At 37.5% G+C, this 20,064-nt stretch overlaps 1 protein-coding gene across 1 annotated transcript in view; it reads left to right on the forward strand.

Moving 5' to 3' along the window:
- LOC120874862 (glycerophosphodiester phosphodiesterase domain-containing protein 4-like) overlaps nucleotides 1-20,064 on the forward strand; it is a 135,327-nt gene that overhangs the window by 61,491 nt on the left and 53,772 nt on the right. The window contains exon 10 of the mRNA XM_040256549.1: nucleotides 5,168-5,324. Within this exon, the coding sequence (XP_040112483.1) occupies nucleotides 5,168-5,324 (157 nt within the window). The remainder of the gene's footprint in view (nucleotides 1-5,167; nucleotides 5,325-20,064) is intronic.

Genomic DNA, 20,064 nt, shown 5'->3' on the forward strand with positions numbered 1-20,064 from the left:
GAAAAAGTTGGCTTAAAATCACCATTCAGAAAACTAAGATCATGGCATCTGGTCCCATCCCTTCATGGTGAATAGATGGGGAAACAATGGAAACAGTGAGAGATATCATCTTTTTCAGCAGATGGTGACTGCAGCCATTATTTAAAAGACGTTTACTCCTTGGAAGAAAATCTATGACTAACCTAGACAGCATATTACAAAGCAGAGACATTACTTTGCCAACAAAGGTCCATCTAGTCAAGGCTATGGTTTTTCCAGTGGTCATGTATGGAAGTGAGAGTTGGACTGTGAAGAAAGCTGGGAGCTGAAGAATTGATGCTTTTATATATGTATATCATTTGTATATTATATGTATATATAATGTTTCCCAACCTTCAACCATTCATCTCTCAAACTCTTTTTATATTGTAAAACTGGACCTCTTACTCTTTAAATATTACTTTCAATCCCTCCTTCTCCTCAGCCCCAGACCCTGGCAATCCCATTCTACTTTCCTCATTTATGATTTTGATTACTCTAAGTACTTTGTATAAGTGGAATCATACAGTACTTTTTGTATGTTACTGGCTTGTATCACTTAGCCTAAAATCCTGAAGGTTTATTCATGTTGTAGCATATTGTAGGACTTCCCTCCTAAAAGGATGAATGATATTCTACTGTATGTGTATACTACATAACATGGGTGCATAAATACCTCATTGAGACCCAGCTTTCAGTTCTTTTGGTTGCTGGATCATATGGTAATTCTGGTTTTAATTTTTCGAGGAATTGCCATTACTCTTTTCCAAATTGGCTGTACCACGTTGTGTTCCCACCAACAGTGTACAAGGGCTCCAGTTTCTCGACATTCTCACCAATAACAACAAACCTTGTTGGCTTCTGCTTTTTGATAGGAGACATCTTAATCTTTGTAAGGTGGCATCTCATTATAGTTGATTTACATTTCCCCAGTGACTAGTGATGTTGACTCCTATTCATTTAATTATTTCCCAGTCCAAGTCTTCTTTAGACAAATATGTAGCCAAGTCCTCTACCCATTTTTGAATTGTTTGTTTTTGTTGTTGAGATTTAGGACTTTTCTTTATATTCTGAATTTTAATCCCTTATCACATATATGACTTGTGAATATTTTCTCCTTGTTTATGGGATGCATTTTTAGGTTGTCAGTAGTGTCTTTTGGTGTATAACATTTTTTATTTTCATGAAGCCAATTTGCTTAAATTTTTGTTTTTGCCTCTAGTTTCATCATCATAGGAAAAAAAAATTGCTGAATCCAATGTCATGATTTTTTTCTCTATGTTTTCCTCTAAGAATTTTAATGTTTTATTTCTTACATTAGGTTTTTGATTAATTTTGAGTTAATTTTTATATATGATATTAAGGAAAGGCCCAGTTTCATTCTTTTCATGTAACTATCCAAGTTTTCCTGACAGTTTGTGGAAAAAATTGTCTTTTCCCTGTTGAATGGCCTTGGCAGTCCTGTCAAAAATCACTTGACCATATAAGTGGGGCTTTGTTTCTGGGCTCTCTATTCTATTGTTTTGTTTGTCTGTCTTTATGCCAGTACCATACTATTTTGATTGCTGTTGCTTTATAGTACATTTTGAAATCAGGAAATGTGAGTCCTCTGGTTTTGTTCTTCTTTTTCAAGATTGTTCTGGCTATGTGGGATCCTTGTGAATTTTAGGTTGAATTTTTCTATTTCTTAAATGTTACTGAGATTTTGTTAATAGGTTGCACTGAATCTGTAGATTGCTTTGTGTAGTTTTGACGTCTTCACAATGTGGTTTTTCAATCCATGAACATGGGATTGTCTCCATTTATATGTGTCCTCTATCCTTTATTTCAGCTTGTGCTCTAGACTTCACTGAATATATCTTTTACCCCCTTTTATGTATTTTATTCTTTCACGAAATGAGTGCTAACTCAGTTGCTTTTGTTATTTCTTTTTCAGATTATTTAATCTTAGTGTATAGAAATGCAGCTGATTTTTGCGTGTTGACTTTGTAGCCTGCTGCTTTACTGAATTCATTTATTGGTTTTCTTTTGTGTATGTATAATCTTAGAATTTTCTGTGTGTAAGATAATATCATCTAAAAACAGAGGTTAATTTTATTTATTTCTTTTCAGTCTGTATGTTCTTTATTTCCCTGTGTTGCCTAATTACTCTGGCCAGAATTCCCAGGATTACTATGAATAGGGATCCCCAAAGCAGACATCCTTGCCTTGTTCTTAATCTTAGAGGAAAAGCTTTCAGTCTTTCACCATTGAGCACAGGGTTCACTCTGGATCTCTCATATATGTGTTTAATTATATTGGGATAGTTTCCTTCTTTTTATTCTTTTTAAAAATATTTATTTACTTGGCTGTGGTGGGTCTTAGTTGCATCATGCAGTATCTTGGATCTTTGTTGCAGCCTGAAGTATCCTCAGTTACCACATAGCAGATCCTTTATCATGGTGTGTGAACTCCCAGTTGTAGCATGCAGGATCTAGCTGCTGGACCAGAGATTGAACCCCAGCCCTCTGCATTGGAAACACAGAGTCCCAGCCACTGGACCACCAGGGAAATCCCAGGGGTGGTTTCCTGCTATTTCTAGTCTGTATAGTATTTTTATCATGAAAGGGCATACAATTTTGTTAAATGCTTTCTCTGCATCAGTTGGGATGATCATTCCCCACGCCTTTATTCTATCAGTGTGGTGTATGACACTGATGGATTTTGATATGTTGAACTATCCTTACATGTCAGAATAAATCCCACTTGATCATGGTTTATAATCCTGTTATTACACTGCTGAGTTCTATTTGCTGGTATTTTGTTGAGCATTTTTGCATCACTGTTCCTAAGGGATATTGATCTGTAGTTTCCTTTTTGGTAATGCTTGTCTAGCTTTGTTGTCTGAGTGACCTTAGACTCTACTTTTCTACAGTCTTTTTTTAATCTCTTCCTCAGACTCAGTAACTTGCATTGTCCTATCTTCAAGTTCATTAATTTTCTTCTTCTGCCTTAAATTTGCTTTTGGATCCCTCTAGTCAATTTTTTATTTAGTTCTACATTTTAGCTCCAGGATTTTTTTTTTTTCTGGTTTCTTTTTAGTTTTTTTAAATCTCTTTATTAATATGTCCATTTTATTCATATATTATTTTTTTACTTTATCCACAAATTCTTTTAGTTCTTTGAGTATCTTTAATATGTAATATCTTTATCTAGTACTCATATGAGCTCTTTTTCAAGGATAGTTTCTGTTGATTTAACTTTTGCCTTTGAATGGACTGTACTTTCCTATTTTATGTCTTGTGGTTCTAGAGGAGTTGAAAACCTATAAGATTGTATTGTAATAATTCTTAATGTGTGTGTATGTGTGTGTACTCTTATATTTATCACTTTTCATATTCATTAATATTCTTGGATATATTGGTACATACTTTTTATGAAATTTGGAGATTTTTTTAAACTTTTATTTCCTCAGAGGTTTTCCTGTTCACCCCCTCCTCTTAGGACTCTAGTCATATATATATAATTTGGATAAATTCTGTTCCTACATTTGAAAATTCATTGATCTTTACATCATCTGTAATAACTAATCTGCTGATAATTTCACCCAATGAAATTTTCATTTCAGTTATTATTTCAGCTCTGGAATTTCCTTTATTTTTTATTATAGTTATGTCTTCATTATGCTCATATTTTACATCTGTTTTATACATCACTTATATTTATGTTTTATATAATTTAATATCCTTATTTGTTAATTTTATTACCTCTCTCATTTCCAAGTTTGCCATCATTGGATAATTTCTCCTGATTATAGGTACGTTTTTCTGCTTCTTTACCTGTTGGGTAAATTTTGTTTACATGCTGCACTTTGTGATTTTACCATGCTGGTTATTAAATTTTCTTGTTCTCCTTGAAAGAATTTTAGACTTTCTGTAGCAGGCAGTTAAGTTGATTTGGAGATTAGTTCAATGCTTTGGAGGCTTGCTTTTCAGCTCTTTAGTGGAAGTTCTACAGTCATTCTAGTTCTAAATTATCCGCATTTCAAAAGTGTTGCCCTCTGGAGTCTCTAGAGAATGCCTGAGTAATTATTGACATCTGGTCATTCTTACTGGATAGACTTTGAATAATTCACACACCTAGTAGGAGGTGACCAAATTGTCTTAGAAATTTCTGGTAATTTTTCATTTCCTTGATCTTGGCAAGCTTCAGAGAATTTTACTCTGCAAGAGACACCTGATACTTAGTCATAAACTTTATGTATTTCCCTAACAATCTTCTTTTTAGCATAGCTCAATTCCCTATGGAACTCTAGGCCACAAAGTCTCTTGTCCTGTCCTTCATCTGACTTTTTTTTTCCCATTTCACACAATTTCTGGGTCCCTTTTAGGGTTTTTCTTTCCAGTAGTACAGTCTAGTATTCACCTGCAAGACAAAAGCATGGAGAATGGTAGAGCCTACTTATTTGTTTACCTTATCTCCAAGACCATCATACTGTGCTCCCTGTTGTCCACTGGCTGAAAACATCATTGCCTTATTTTGTCAAGTTTTCTAGTGGTTTATGGGAAGGATGCTAAGTTTCCATCCTGTTACTCCCTCATAGCCATTACAGAGTTCACGTCTTAGGTCTTTTAATGAGAAAAGAAGAGAGATTCTCGTAAGAGCAGAGATTCTTCAAGGTAAACATCAGAAAACAAAACCAGGATCTTTTCTAATAACACCATCTGATGTGAAGTGTCTGGGGAAAGAAATACTCATGGCAGGTGCCTAGCTGGAAAATGGGCCAGAAAAACACAAGAAGATTGCCTGAATGCCTACTTACTATGACTCTGAGGCCCACAAGGCCTTGGGCCATCCTCACCCCATTCACTTTACATTCGCATCACTTCTGTACCTATCTTTTTTTCCATTCTGAAGATTTCATGCCTAGAGAAGTTATTCTTTCATCATAAACATTATTATTATACACCAGAAAATGTTGATACCTAGGACATTAAAATATTGACATCAACTATGAATTACTGGTACCTAGTCCTTTGATGAGAGTTGGGTTGGAGTAAGGAACCCTAGTAAGACTTGTGACCTTGATGGACTTTCTAAGAACTCTATCTACCAAGATGATTGAATTCAATATATTGATCCTTTCTCCTATTTTCCCCTCTGCCTGCAGCTTGGATAAGGTGCCTTTTCTCATGCATGATTATGACTTGAGAAGAACAACCAATATCTTGGACGTCATGCCAAATGCCTCCCACGAACACAGTAGCTTTTTTAATTGGGATTTCCTGTCAACTCTGAATGCAGGCAAATGGTTTTCAGATTCATGGGTAAGACACATTTCTCGGGTCCAAAACCCTGCATTTACTCTCTTTTGTATGGTCATGTGCTAATCCTGGAGATAAATACAGTGTGTACAGCTGTAATTTTGATGCAAGTGTGAAGGTTTCTACTTGATAGAGTTGGAGAACATTTCATGTAAAGGTATCATTTGAGCTAAAATAAGATCATTTTTAAGGGGAACTAAGGGCAACGAGGAGAAGGCAATGGCACCCCACTCCAGTATTCTTGCCTGGAAAATCCCATGGATGGAGGAGCCTGGTAGGCTGCAGTCCATGGGGTCGCTAAGAGTTGGGCATGACTGAGCGACTTCACTTTCACTTTTCACTTTCATGCATTGGAGAAGGAAATGGCAACCCACTCCAGGGTTCTTGCCTAGAGAATCCAGGGATGGCGGAGTCTGGTGGGCTGCCATCTATGGGGTCACACAGAGTCGGACACGACTGAAGTGACTTAGCAGCAGCAGCAGCAGCAAAGGCAATGATAGTGATTTGTTTTAGAGATTATACTATAATGGACAAAAGGGGATATGGAGTGTGTGTGTGTGTGTATTTGTGTGTATGTATGAGTGTGTAAGAAAGAAGAAGGGAAGAAGTGGTAAGGAGGAGAAAAGAGAGATTGAGAGAAGAATCAGGAAAATGTGTTATAGGGAGACTATAGCAGTGCTTAAATAACAAGTTAGAGAGTTTAGAATTATCCTGAGTATTTTAAATGGGTAAAACAAAAGGTCAAATTTGCATGTGATGAAAGTCAAGCCTGACTTTCTCAGAATTATTCTCAGAATAGTTAAAGAAAACAAAAAACCTTACATTTTCCAAGTTATCGTATGTCTAGAGGGAATCCACACAAACTAGGTTTTATCAATCAGATATACTCATTTTTAAAAAATTAATTATTTTAATTGAAGGCTAATTACTTTACAATATTGTGGTGGTTTTTGCATTCTGAGTCTTTTATTTTGATAGCAAATATATGAGAAGCAAGCATTCATATTACTAGCACCTATGGCAGTAGAGCTAGGATAGTTAGGGGCAGCTGTGGTAATAGTTCTCCTATGAAGTAATAGTGTAATTATGGAAACAAACTTTCAAATACTTTTGATTGTGTACTAGGAATTTTATTTATATTTAATGTTAATCTAGAGGACAAATTTAATCTTTTTTCATAATAAAAATGTGAAAAGTAAAGAATTATGTGAGGGTAGATTTATCCACTTCAAATTCATTCTATTAACTAGTGTTAATATAAGGAATAGATGAAGATTGATTTGTAATGACTGCATCACCTCAGAATACTTATTTTCATATGAGTACATAGCCTATATGCACTATTACCATATGTGAAACTAATGGGATCAATCTGATAGTATGGGTTTCTGTGTGTAGGCTCTGTATATATCTTGTCATACATGAATCGGTCAGTCAGTCAGTTCAGTCACTCAGTCGTGTCCGACTCTTTGCAACCCCATGAATCGCAGCACGCGAGGCCTCCCTGTCTGTCACCAGCTCCCGGAGTTCACTCAAACTCATGTCCATCGAGTCGGTGATGCCATCCAGCCACCTCATCCTCTGTTGTCCCCTTCTCCTCCTGCCCCCAATCCCTCCCAGCATCAAAGTCTGGGTCAACTCTTTGCATGAGGTGGCCAGAGTACTGGAGTTTCAGCTTTAGCATCATTCCTTCCAAAGAACACCCAGAGCTGATCTCCTTTAGAATGGACTGGTTGGAGAACAGACACACAGAAACTAGAGATGCTTCATTAGAATGTATGTATATATTGGCTTAGTTAGCCATAATAATGTTTGTCAAGTGCATGTTCCAGATGAAAAGAATATTACTGTATCTATTTTGTAACATATGGCTGGTAAAGTCACACTGGTGTGATTGGATATGTTATTGTAATAAGTTTTGGTGGCTTCTTTTAGGATCAAGAGTTTCCTATCAGCATATTTAGATGGTATGCTTGCAGTGCTTTGTTTTGCTATTGCTTTGGCTACTGAGGAGTATCCTGAGACCTCAGCTTCAAATATGGTTATCTGAGTGCGAGTAATAGTTGTTCAGTCATGTCTAACTCTTTTCGACCCCATGGACTGTAGCCTACCAGACTCCAGGTTTGACTGTGGAACTTTCTTTGCTTGCATGCTGTGTGTTCACAGGTGGTCAGAGTGATGATAGCACATAATTTAAAGATTTGGATGTTTGGGTAATTTTCCATAGCAAGATAAATTGGTTTTCTTTGTGAAATGTATTCTGGGTTGCTCTTCATTTGGATGGGTATCATCATGGATTGATATGGTGGTGAGTCGATTATTTGTTAGTATATTTGTTCTTCTTGAGATTTCTTGTGAAAATTAAGTAGTTAATCTGATTAGCAGTGAAATAAAAATAGATACAGAAATTCTAGGAGTTGTCCCTGGAAACTTAGCTGAGTTCCCCTTTCTCCAGTAAAACCAACCTTTGTGTGGAACATTTTTATATCCTTTTTGTGAAAGTATAAATCTCAAAATTACAGAGATGTAATTCTCATACATATAGATTTTAATTAACACGTTAATGTAGGAACAAAAAGGATGACAAACCCCACTCAAAATAAAAGTGAGAAACCAACATGCAAATACTCAGTACAACAAAGTAATGCTGAAATTACATTGCTAAGTTGAATACAAATCTAGTGTATTATTTTGGTTAATATATTCTGTGACAATAAAGTTTACTCTGAGTTCTCTATCAAAACTCATTTGCATCTTGACTGGACAAAAATATTTTCTTCTTTTATCAGTTTTATAGAAGTCAACATCTAACTATATTATCTGTCCCTAATTAATAGTAAATAATTCAAAGAAAGGTACATTCCCCTAAGAATCCAATGACACAGGTTTGCCTGGTAAGAAAAAGTGCTACCCTGATGCTGGAGGGTTCAACAAGTCTTAATTCTGAGTTTTGAATAATTTAGGCCCTCTATTGTGATCATAAATAAACTCTGTAGATTATTTAGAGGCTGGTCTTGTTGTGATTTTGTATTATTTGGCTCCATTGATTTACATCAGTGCAGTTAAAATGGTCAGTTAACACACATAAAGTTCCTTGTATAATTAGCAAATCTAGAGTCAGATTGTGTTAAACAACTACTAAGGCTATTAATGAGGTTCTGTCTAGAGAGTATATAGAGAATCTAGAATTTCTCTTTTAATAGCCCCTATCATTCCAGAGCTCTTTTTTATCACTACTACTTTAAAAATTGGAAGTTCACTTGAACCAGTTTTCACAGGTATAGCTACAAATACGGGCAAGTTTCTCTCTTCTTTTCCTGCTCATCACTGATCTTTCTTACCACCTGTAATGCTGAGACAGTGTGCAACGAGGGACCCCATACAGTTTGCCTAGGAAGGCGCATAGGCATTGGTTCCAAATACCAATTGTATGTGTATCCTTAGTGAGGACTGGGGGCTTGTCATGTCAGATTGAATGACATGTAATCTCAAATATGATCTTCAGATATGATGCTGACAACACAATTTTTCCAGTTATATCCCAGTGTAAAGGGGGGCATATTTCTATTCAATTTATGTAGGTGACTGCATTGCCCTGAAACATAGTGACTCAGTAAAAAGAATGTATACCTGAATCCAGAGAGGTGGTGAGAACCAGTTGCTAAATATTGGGTTGGCCAAAAAGCTCCTTCAGTTATTAAGTAAAAATGAAACACAGTTTTCATTTTTACCCAGACATTTATTGAACACCACCATATTGACCTTTTTGTCCCACTACCTTCTGCAATTTTTCTGGCAACTTTGTAATTCTGTCTTCCAAAACTTTTCATCTTTTTGAACAGTCTTTCAGGGAATTGAATTTTTTTCCACTAAAAGAATTTTGTGAAGACTGAAATCAATGGAAATCCAAAGACGCAATGTCTGGTGAATATGGCAGTTGAATCAGAACTTGCCAGCCAACCTGTAACAGTCTTTGTCTGATCATCAAATAAACATGCAGTCTTATGTTACCCTGTTGGAAGATTATTTTCTGTTGACTAATTCTGGGTGCCTTTCATTGAAAGCTGCTTTCAGTTAGTCTAACTGAGAGCAGTGCTTGTTGGAATTTATTGTTTGCTTTCCCTGAAGAAGCTCATATTGGAGGACTCCCTTCCAATCCCACTATATACACAACATCACTCTCTATGGGTGAGGACCAGCCTTTGGTGTGTTTGACAGTGGTTCATCTTGCTTCTGCTTGATTTCTTCCATCCCACATTATTGTACAGTATCCACTTTTCATCATTCATCATTATTGGTTTTAGGGAATGTTTTTGTTATGTTTAAGTAGAGAGTTGCATGAAATATTTTCAAGAAGATCTTTTTCACATCACTTATGTAGAACCCAAGCATCAAAGCAATAAACATAATCAAGTTAGTGAAAATGATTTTGAGTGCTTGATGGATAGTTTGAGTATGTTGGCTATCACTTTGTGGTGTAACTTTGTTCTTAATTACTGTCTTGATTTGATTGCTATCAATTTCAACTAGTCTCCAGTCCAGTGAGAAATGTCCAGCACTAAATTTCACAAACCACTTTTGACGTGTTCCATCAGTCACAGCACCTTCTCTATACACTGTGCATTTTTTTGGGTGTGTTTCAGTTGTGCTTTTGCCTTTCTTGAAATAATAAAAGTATAATATGCTTAAAATTTTGTTTTTTTGACTCCATCTTCCATATTAAAATGGCTACACCATTGCTGCATGATTCAGGGAACTCAGATCTGGTGCTCTGTAACAACATAGAGGGATGGGATGGGGTGAGAGGTGGGAGGGAGGCTCATGAGGGAGGAGACATATGTAATACCTATGGCTGATTCATGCTGCTATGTGGCAGAAAAGAGCATAATTTTAAAAAGTTAGAAAGATGGTAATGATAACCCTGTTTGCAAGACAGCAAAAGAGACACAGATGTGTAGAACAGTGTTTTGGACTCTGTGGGAGAGGGAGAGGGTGGGATGATTTGGGAGAATGGCATTGAAACATGTATAATATCATATATGAAACGAATCACCAGTCCAGGTTTGATGCATGATACTGGATGCTTGGGGCTGGTGCACTGAGACGATCCAGAGGGATGGTATGGGGAGGGAGGGGGGTTCAGGATGGGGAACACTTGTATACCTGTGGCAGATTCATGTTGATGTATGGCAAAACCAATACAATATTGTAAAGTAATTAATCTCCAATTAAAATAAATAAATTTATATTTTAAAAACGTTATTATGATGGATTAAAAATAAACTAGCCACACAGAAATTTGCCAATTTTTATGTTTTTAAAAATGCACACCAAAATGACAGCAGTCACAATAGAACCTAATAAAATTGTTTCAAATGAAGTTAAAGACAGCTAATTGCTTCTAGAGCCATCTTATGGGAAAAGACCAATGAATCTTTTGGCCTAAATCAAATCCCTTATGATTATACAGTGGAAGTGAGAAATAGGTTTAAGGGCCTATATCAGATAGATAGAGTCCTGATGAACTATGGAATGAGGTTTGTGACATTGTACAGGAGACAGGGATCAAGACCATCTCCATGGAAAAGAAATGCAAAAAAGCAAAATGGCTGTCTGGGGAAGCCTTACAAATAGCTGTGAAAAGAAGAGAAGTGAAAAGCCAAGGAGAAAAGGAAAGATATAAGCATCTGAATGCAGAGTTCCAAAGAATAGCAGGAAGAGATAAGAAAGCGTTCTTCAGCGACCAATGCAAAGAAACAGTGGGAAACAACAGAATGGGAAAGACTAGAGATCTCTTCAAGAAAATTAGAGATACCAAGGGAACACTTCATGCAAAGATGGGTTTGATAAAGGACAGAAATGGTATGGACCTAACAGAAGCAGAAGATATTAAGAAGAGATGGCAAGAATACACAGAAGAACTGTACAAAAAAGATCTTCACGACCTGGATAATCACGATGGTGTGATCACTCACCTAGAGCCAGACATCTTGGAATGTGAAGTCAAATGGGCCTTAGAAAGCATCACTACGAACAAAGCTAGTGGAGGTGATGGAATTCCAGTTGAGCTGTTTCAAATCCTGAAAGATGATGCTATGAAAGTGCTGCCCTCAATATGCCAGCAAATTTGGAAAACTCAGCAGTGGCCACAGGACTGGAAAAGGTCAGTTTTCATTCCAATCCCCAAGAAAGCCAATGCCAAAGAATGCTCAAACTACCACACAATTGCACTCATCTCACATGGTAGTAAAATAATGCTCAAAATTCTCCAAGCCAGGCTTCAGCAATACATGAACTGTGAACTTCCTGATGTTCAAGCTGGTTTTAGAAAAGGCAGAGGAACCAGAGATAAAATTGCCAACATCGCTGGATCATGGAAAAAGCGAGAGAGTTCCAGAAAAACATCTATTTCTGCTTTATTGACTATGCCAAAGGCTTTGACTATGTGGATCACAATAAACTGTGGAAAATTCTGAAAGAGATGGGAATACCAGACCACCTGACCTGCCTCTTGAGAAATCTGTATGCAGGTCAGGAAGCAACAGTTAGAACTGGACATGGAACAACAGACTGGTTCCAAATAGGAAAAGGAGTACGTCAAGGCTGTATATTGTCACCCTGCTTATTTAACTGCTATGCAGAGTACATCATGAGAAACGCTGGACTGGAAGAAACACAAGCTGGAATCAAGATTGCTGGGAGAAATATCAATAACCTCAGGTATGCAGATGACACCACCCTTATGGCAGAAAGTGAAAAGGAACTAAAAAGCCTCTTGATGAAAGTGAAAGAGGAGACTGAAAAAATTGGCTTAAAGCTCAACATTCAGAAAACGAAGATCATGGCATCCGGTCCCATCACTCCATGGGAAATAGATGGATAAACAGTGGAAACAGTGTCAGACTTTATTTTTTTGGGCTCCAAAATCACTGCAGATGGTGACTGCAGCCATGAAATTAAAAGACGCTTACTCCTTGGAAGAAAAGTTATGACCAACCTAGATAGCATGTTCAAAAGCAGAGACATTACTTTGCCAACTAACGTCCGTCTAGTCAAGGTTATGGTTTTCCAGTGGTCATGTATGGATGTGAGAGTTGGACTGTAAAGAAGGCTGAGTGCAGAAGAATTGAGGCTTTTGAACTGTGGTGTTGGAGAAGACTCTTGAGAGTCCCTTGGACTGCAAGGAGATCCAACCAGTCCATCCTGAAGGAGATCAGCCCTGGGATTTCTTTGGAAGGAATGATGCTGAAGCTGAAACTCCAGTACTTTGGCCACCTCATTCGAAGAGTTGACTCATTGGAAAAGACTTTGATGCTGGGAGGGATTGGGGGCAGGAGGAAAAGGGGACGACCGAGGATGAGATGGCTGGATGGCATCACTGACTCGATGAATGCGAGTCTCAGTGAACTCTGGGGGTTGGTGATGGACAGGGAGGCCTGGCGTGCTGTGATTCATGGGGTCACAAAGAATCGGACACAACTCAGCGACTGAACTGAATATTTATTATGTTATGCCTTCTTGATGTTTTTACCCTTTTATCATTACATCATGACTTTCTTGGTACCCTGTTATCATTTTGCCTTGAGATTTATTTGGGGGGGCATAAGTGTGACTATATCTGCTTTCTTTTATTTACCATTCGCTTGGAATGTCATCTTCAGTTCTTTCATTTTGAGTCTGTATGTATCTTTTGAATTGAAACAAGTGTCCTGAAGACACCATGCAGTTCAGTCTTGATTTTTAATCCATCCCACCACCCTGTGCCTTTTGATTTGGTGAGTTCAATCCATTTACATCTCAGATGATTGTTGATATGTAAGAAAATACTACTGCGAATTTATCTTTTTGTGTTTTGACTGTTTCATATCTCCATTGTTTCTTTTTTCTTGTGCTTCTGTCTTTTTAATTGGTAATTTTCCATGCTCGTTTGCTCAGTTTTCTTCTTTATGTTTGTTGTCTGTGCTCTAGAGTTTTGTTTTCTGAGTACTATGAGGTTTGCATAGAAAATCTTTCTCATAGTTTGAATAGGTCTTTTCCTGTTGATAGCAATTTATCTTAATTTGCTGTCCTCCCTTTTTATATTTTTACTATAGAAATTCTGTCACTTTATTCTGTGAGTTTGTTGCACATTGTGGTAGCTATAGTTATTTTCAAAGCTCTTTCCTTTAATCTTTATGTTTAGTGTTTACCACTTTATTCTAAACTAGAGTTATGGTTTTCTCCCTTAACCGAGAGCTGTGTATACTTTTATCTTCTCATTTCAGGTGGAAGAGCTCCTGTCAGCATTTCTTGTAAGGCAGATTTAGTGGTGAAGAACTCTTTCAGCTTTGTTTGTCTAGGAGAGCCTAAATTTCTCCTTCATATCTAAAGAATAACTTTGTTAGATTATTATTTGTTAGAGTATTCTAGGCAAGCATGTTTAAATCTTCCAATACTTTAGGTATGTCATTCCACTCTTTCCTGGCCTATCAAGTTGTTGCTGGTAGTCTAATGGGGGGTTCCTTTGGGCAATATTTAATTTCCCTCCCTGGTTTCCTTTATTTATCACTGACCCTGACACCTTGATTATAACGTGTCTTGGAAAAGGTCATTTTACACTGAGATGACATGATCTAGTAGCTTTGTGGATTTGTGCCTGGATTTGTCCAAAGACAAAGACCTGGATTTGTCCAGGTTTTTGCCCAGGTTTGGGAAGTCCCCAGCTAGTACTTCTTTACATATATGCTGTGCCACCTTATCCTTCTCTTATTTTGGTAGGTACACCCATTATCTGTATTTTGGCTGTCCTAATTAATGTGATAATGTTTCTTCACTTTTAAAAAAATCTTAGTTCTCTCTCCTCTTCCACCTGAAACATTTGTAGGTTCTTTTCTTCCAGGTCATTTATTCTTTCATTTGATTTGTTCTATTTCAAAGATTTTCTCATGCATTCTTCATTGTATTTGTTGGGTTCTTAAGCTCCAGAATTTGGGTTTGGTCTTTTTTAAGAATTGAAAAATTCCCAAAATTAAAACACACAGAGACACCTCTAAATAACCCATAGAGAAAGTGGGAAGTCTCAGAGAAATTTAGATATATTTTGAATTGAATGTAAAAAAAAAAAAAACAACAACATTGGGGCTCCCCTGGTGGTCCAGTTACCCGTGCAGGGAACCCAGGTATGATCCCTGGTCTGAGAAGATTCCACATGCCCTGGAACAGCTAAGCCATACTTGCCATAACTGCTGAGCCCATGTGCTGCAGCTATGGAAGCCTGCATTCCTAGAGCCTGTGCTTGACAATGGAAAGCCACTGCAATGAGGAGCTCGTGCACTGCAAAGAAGAGTAGCCCCCCTTTGCTGCAATTAGAGAAGGTGCAGACATTGAGCAATGAAGATGCAGCACAGCCAAAAATAAATAAAATATTTTAAAAATTTGGTGGAATGCAACTATGGCAGTGATTAGAGAAAAACTCCTAGGATTATCTGTTTATATTAGGAAAGAAGAATCTCAATAAAAAATCTAAGCTTCCTCTTTGATAAGCTAGAAAAAGAGGGTCAAATTTAACTTGTAGCAAGCAGAAGAGAAAAAAGAATAAACGGCATGAATGGGAACAGAGAAAAAGAAAACATAAATGAAACAAAACCTTATTCTTTAAAGAGATCAACAAAATTGATAAACATCTGGTCAACTGACTAAGACAAAAAGAGGAAACACACAAAATTCCAATATTGGGAAGGAAAGAATGTGCTTTAGTACAGACCCTCTAGTCATTACCAAAGGTAATAATGAAAGTGAACAGTGGAGCTGGCTCACTTGGCTCACAACAACAAAATATTACATTTCAGATCTTTCAGAACCAGTTGTTAATCCAGTTATGAAATTGGGCATGGTTGTAGTATTTAAGTAACACAAGTTGGCAAACTCTATAAATCAGGTCTTTATATTCCTGGAGAGTCCTTTGCATACTATAGTCTAGGAAAAAGACCATGCACATAAATCTGCTAGTTTAGATGAAATGGAACATTTCTTTGTATCATGAAAATTCAATTAACAATCAAGTTAAGAAAAAAATAAAGAATTTTATTTGAGTCAAACTATCACACAGTTGCACTCATCTCACACTCTAGTAAAGTAATGCTCAAAATTTTCCAAGTCAGGCTTCAGCAATATGTGAACTGTGAACTTCCTGATGTTCAAGCTGGTTTTAGAAAAGGCAGAGGAACCAGAGATCAAATTGCCAACATCGCTGGATCATGGAAAAAGCAAGAGAGTTCCAGAAAAACATCTATTTCTGCTTTATTGACTATGCCAAAGCCTTTGACTATGTGGATCACAATAAATTGTGGAAAATTCTGAGAGAGATGGGCATACCAGACTACCTGACCTGCCTCTTGAGAAACCTATATGCAGGTCAGGAAGCAACAGTTAGAACTGGACATGGAACAACAGACTGGTTCCAAATAGGAAAAGGTGTACATCAAGGCTGTAAGTTGTCACCCTGCTTATTTAACTTCTATGCAGAGTACATCATGAGAAGTGCTGGGCTGGAAGAAACACAAGCTGGAATCAAGATTGCTGGGAGAAATATCAATAACCTCAGATATGTAGATGATACCACCCTTATGGCAGAAAGTGAAAAGGAACTAAAAAGCCTCTTGATGAAAATAAAAGAGGAGAGTGAAAAAGTTGGCTTAGAGCTAAACATTCAGAAAATGAAGATCATAACATCTGGTCCCATCACTTCATGGGAAATAGATGGGGAAACAGTGTCAGACTTTATTATTTGGGGCTCCAAAATCACTGCAGATGGTGATTGCAGCCATGAAATTAAAAGATGCTTACTCCTTGGAAGAAAAGTTATGACCAACCTAGATAGCATATTCAAAAGCAGAGACATTACTTTGCCAACTAAGGTCTGTCTAGTCAAGGCTATGGTTTTTCCAGTGGTCATGTATGGATGTGAGAGTTGGACTGTGGAGAAAGCTGAGCACCAACGAATTGATGCTTTTGAACCGTGGTGTTGGAGAAGACTCTTGAGAGTTCCTTGGACTGCAAGGAGATCCAACCAGTCCATTCTAAAGGAGATCAGTCCTGGGTGTTCTTTGGAAAGAAAGATGCTAAAGCCAAAACTCCAATACTTTGGCTACCTCATGTGAAGAGTTGATTCATTGGAAAAGACTCTGATGCTGGGAGGGATTGGGGGCAGGAGGAGAAGGGGACGACAGAGGATGAGATGGCTGGATGGCATTACTGACTCGATGGACATGAGTTTGAGTAAACTCCAGGAGTTGGTGACAGACAGGGAGGCCTGGTGTGCTATGATTCATGGGATCGCAAAGAGTTGGACACGACTGAGCGACTGAACTGAACTGATGATTATAACCCAGGAGACAGATTCTCAGAAGCTCTGAGAACTGTTGCAGTGGTTGACGTTGAAGAGACAATCATATATGTTTATGAGACAGATGATCACACATCAAAATGACATGCTGACATTTTACATAAATTCCACAAAGATAAATAGTCCACATAAGCACATATAAAGTGAGTAGCAAGTCACTGTGAACTCTTACAGAGTTGAGAAAGAAAACAAATCTTCTAAGAAGTTACATTGGTAACATCAGAGGAAAAGCAAAATATGATCTTACAGCTGAGCAGGCATTCCCACCTTTGAGGGATCTGGTTGGTGTACAAGGCAGAGGCACACTGTATGTTAAAGGAGTGGGGTGGGGGAAAGGAGGCCCAGGAAAGAGCACTTTATCCTTAAATTTTCTTTTCCTGCCTTAAAATACAAATTTTTATCTTTTGAGTAACTCAATAAGAAATATATAACCTAAACACTGTTATATATCTATTCAAGAAACTGAGTTTGTAGTGTAAAAACTTCCAACAGAAAATTCCAGGTGCACTTGTGCTCACTGGTGAATTCTACCATGTGTAGAAGAAAAAAAATTACACTGATTCCATAAGTATCTTCTAGAAAATCCAACAAGAGAGGATAATTCTCTGTGTAAATTAGATGAGCCCAGTATTTCTCTGATAACAAATATGTAAAAAGACATTTTAAGAAATCTAAAGACTGATACCCCTCATGAATATAGATAGAAATATCCTCAAAAATTCCAACAATATATAAAAAGCAGAACATATATTGATCAAAGGTATTTTTTTTCCATGACAATGCAAGGTTGGTGTTTACAGTTTAAAAATGAATGATTTTTTTTTATCATGTTAACATACACAAAGAAGAAAGTCATATAATCTCAATACATGCAGAAAGATCATTTGATAAAATTAAACTGTTCTTTTTTTTTTTTTTTTACTTTATTTTACTTTACAATACTGTATTGGTTTTCCATACATTGACATGAATCCACCACGGGTGTATACGAGCTCCCAATCCTGAATCCCCCTCCCACCTCCCACCCTATAACATCTCTCTGGATCATCCCCATGCACCAGCCCCAAGCATCCTGTATCCTATATCGAACATAGACTGGCACTTCGTTTCTTACATGATAGTATACATGTTTCAATGCCATTCTCCCAAATCATCCCACCCTCTTCCTCTCCCACAGAGACACATCTGTGTCTCTTTTGCTGTCTCGCATACCGGGTCATCATTACCATCTTTCTAAATTCCATATATATGTGTCAGTACACTGTATTGGACACCAATACAGTGAGCCAGAAAGATCAACTCTGTTCTTTAAAAAAATAAACCTGTGTATATTAAAAATAGAAACTTTTTAAACTTGTTAGAGGTAATCTATTGTATATACTTATAGCTGTCATTATACTAAAGGTGAAAGACTGAATTAATTCATTTTCCATAAGACTTGGAAAAACAGAGGTTATCTTAGCAATCAATTCAACATTATATTGAGTCATCACCAGTACAATAGGGAGTAATTAGGCATAGCTGTTGAAAAGGAAGAAATAAAACTACTTCTGTTTGCAGAGGACCTGATTGTATAAAATCCCTGGGAATCTATAGCAATATCTAAGAACTGAGTTTAGTTTGGACATGAATACAAGGTCAATATTTACAGAAAAAACAAACCCCCAAAACCTTAGTCTAGTCAGAGAGGACTTCTGGTTTCCACTTTGACATACAAAGAGCTTGGAAGTTGTCAATCCCATCCTTAAAACAAGAGAAAAAAGCCAACTTGAAAATAAGTGACTCTTAGATCTATCTGAGAAATGAAGTCACAAGGCAAAGCAGCCATCTGAAATCTGGAGAGACAGATGAGTAGAGAATCACAACCAAAATCAAGCTTCCAGAAGTAGAAGCCACTGGAGCCAGCAGCAGGTACTAGTAGTTTACCTAGGAGGTTATTTTGAATAATTACTGGAGGCTGAGTGTGGACTGTCTTGAGACTTAAAAACTCTTGCAGGTCTAATTTTATAGAGGCCCCCATACTTTTATGGCTTTTCCTTCTAGGAGCTCCATCAGGTTCTTGTAGTTAAGAGTGATGAAAAACAAACAAAAAACCCTCTCCTGTTTTGGGCTGGAGGAGGATAAAGTAGCTCTTAAAAAACATTTTTTTTTTAATTGCAGAATAATTACTTTACAATATTATGGTTTTTTTTGCCATACATCAGTATGAATCAGCCATAGGGATACACGTGTCCCTTCCATCTTGAACCCCCCTCCCATCTCCTTCCCCACTCCAGCTCTCCAGCTTGTCACAGAGCACTAGCTTTGTGTACCCCGTGTTATACATCAAACTCCCACTGACTATCTGTTTGCATATGGTAATGTATGTTTCAATGGTATTCTCTCAAATCATCCCACCCTCTCGTTCTCCCACTGAGTCCAAAAGTCTGTTCTTTATGTCTGTGCCTCCTTCGGTGTTCTACATGTAGGAATGTTGGTACCATCTTTCTAGATTCCATATATATGTGTTAATATGTGACATTTATTGTTCTCTTTCTGACTTACTTGACACGGTATAATAGGCTCAGGGTTCATCCATCTCATTAGAACTGACTCAAATGTGTTTCTTTTCATAGCTTAGTAATATTCCATTGTGCATATGTACCACAACTGCCTGTGTTTCCCAGGTGCTGCTAGTGGTAAAGAACCCACCTGCCAATGCAGGTTAGATGTAATAGATGTAGGTTCAATCCCTGGGTCAGGAAGATCCCCTGGAGGAGAGAATGGCAACCCACTATAGCATTCTTGCCTGGAAAATTCCATGGACAGAGGAGCCTGGCAAGCTGCAGTTCATAGTCTTGCACAGAGATGGACATGACTGAAGTGACTCAGCACCCATGCACCATAACTTCCTTACCCATTACCTGCCGATGGACATCTAGGTTGCTTCCATATCCTAGCTATTGTAAATAGTGCTGCATTAAACACAAGGGTATGGTTTCCTCAGGGTATATGCCCAGTAGTGGGATTGCTGGGTCCTATGGTAGTTTTATTCCTAGGTTTTTAAGGAATCTCCATACTCTTCTCCATAGTGATTGTATCAGTTTGTGCTCCTACCAACAGTTTAAGAGGGTTCCCTTTTCTCCATACCCTTGCTAGCATTTACTGTCTGTAGACATTTTGATGATGGCCATTCTGACTTGCATGAGATGATACCTCATTGTGGTTTTGATTTGCATTTCTAAAATAATGAGTGATGTTGAGCATCTTTTCATGTGTTTGTTAGCCATCTGTATGTCTTCTCTGGAGAAATGTCTGTTTAGGTCTTTTGCCCACTTTTTGATTGAGTTGTTTATTTTTCTAGTAGTAAGCTGCATGAAC

The sequence above is a fragment of the Oryx dammah genome, unplaced genomic scaffold, assembly GCF_014754425.2.
Source record: "Oryx dammah isolate SB20612 unplaced genomic scaffold, SCBI_Odam_1.1 HiC_scaffold_15, whole genome shotgun sequence".
NCBI lineage: Eukaryota > Metazoa > Chordata > Mammalia > Artiodactyla > Bovidae > Oryx > Oryx dammah.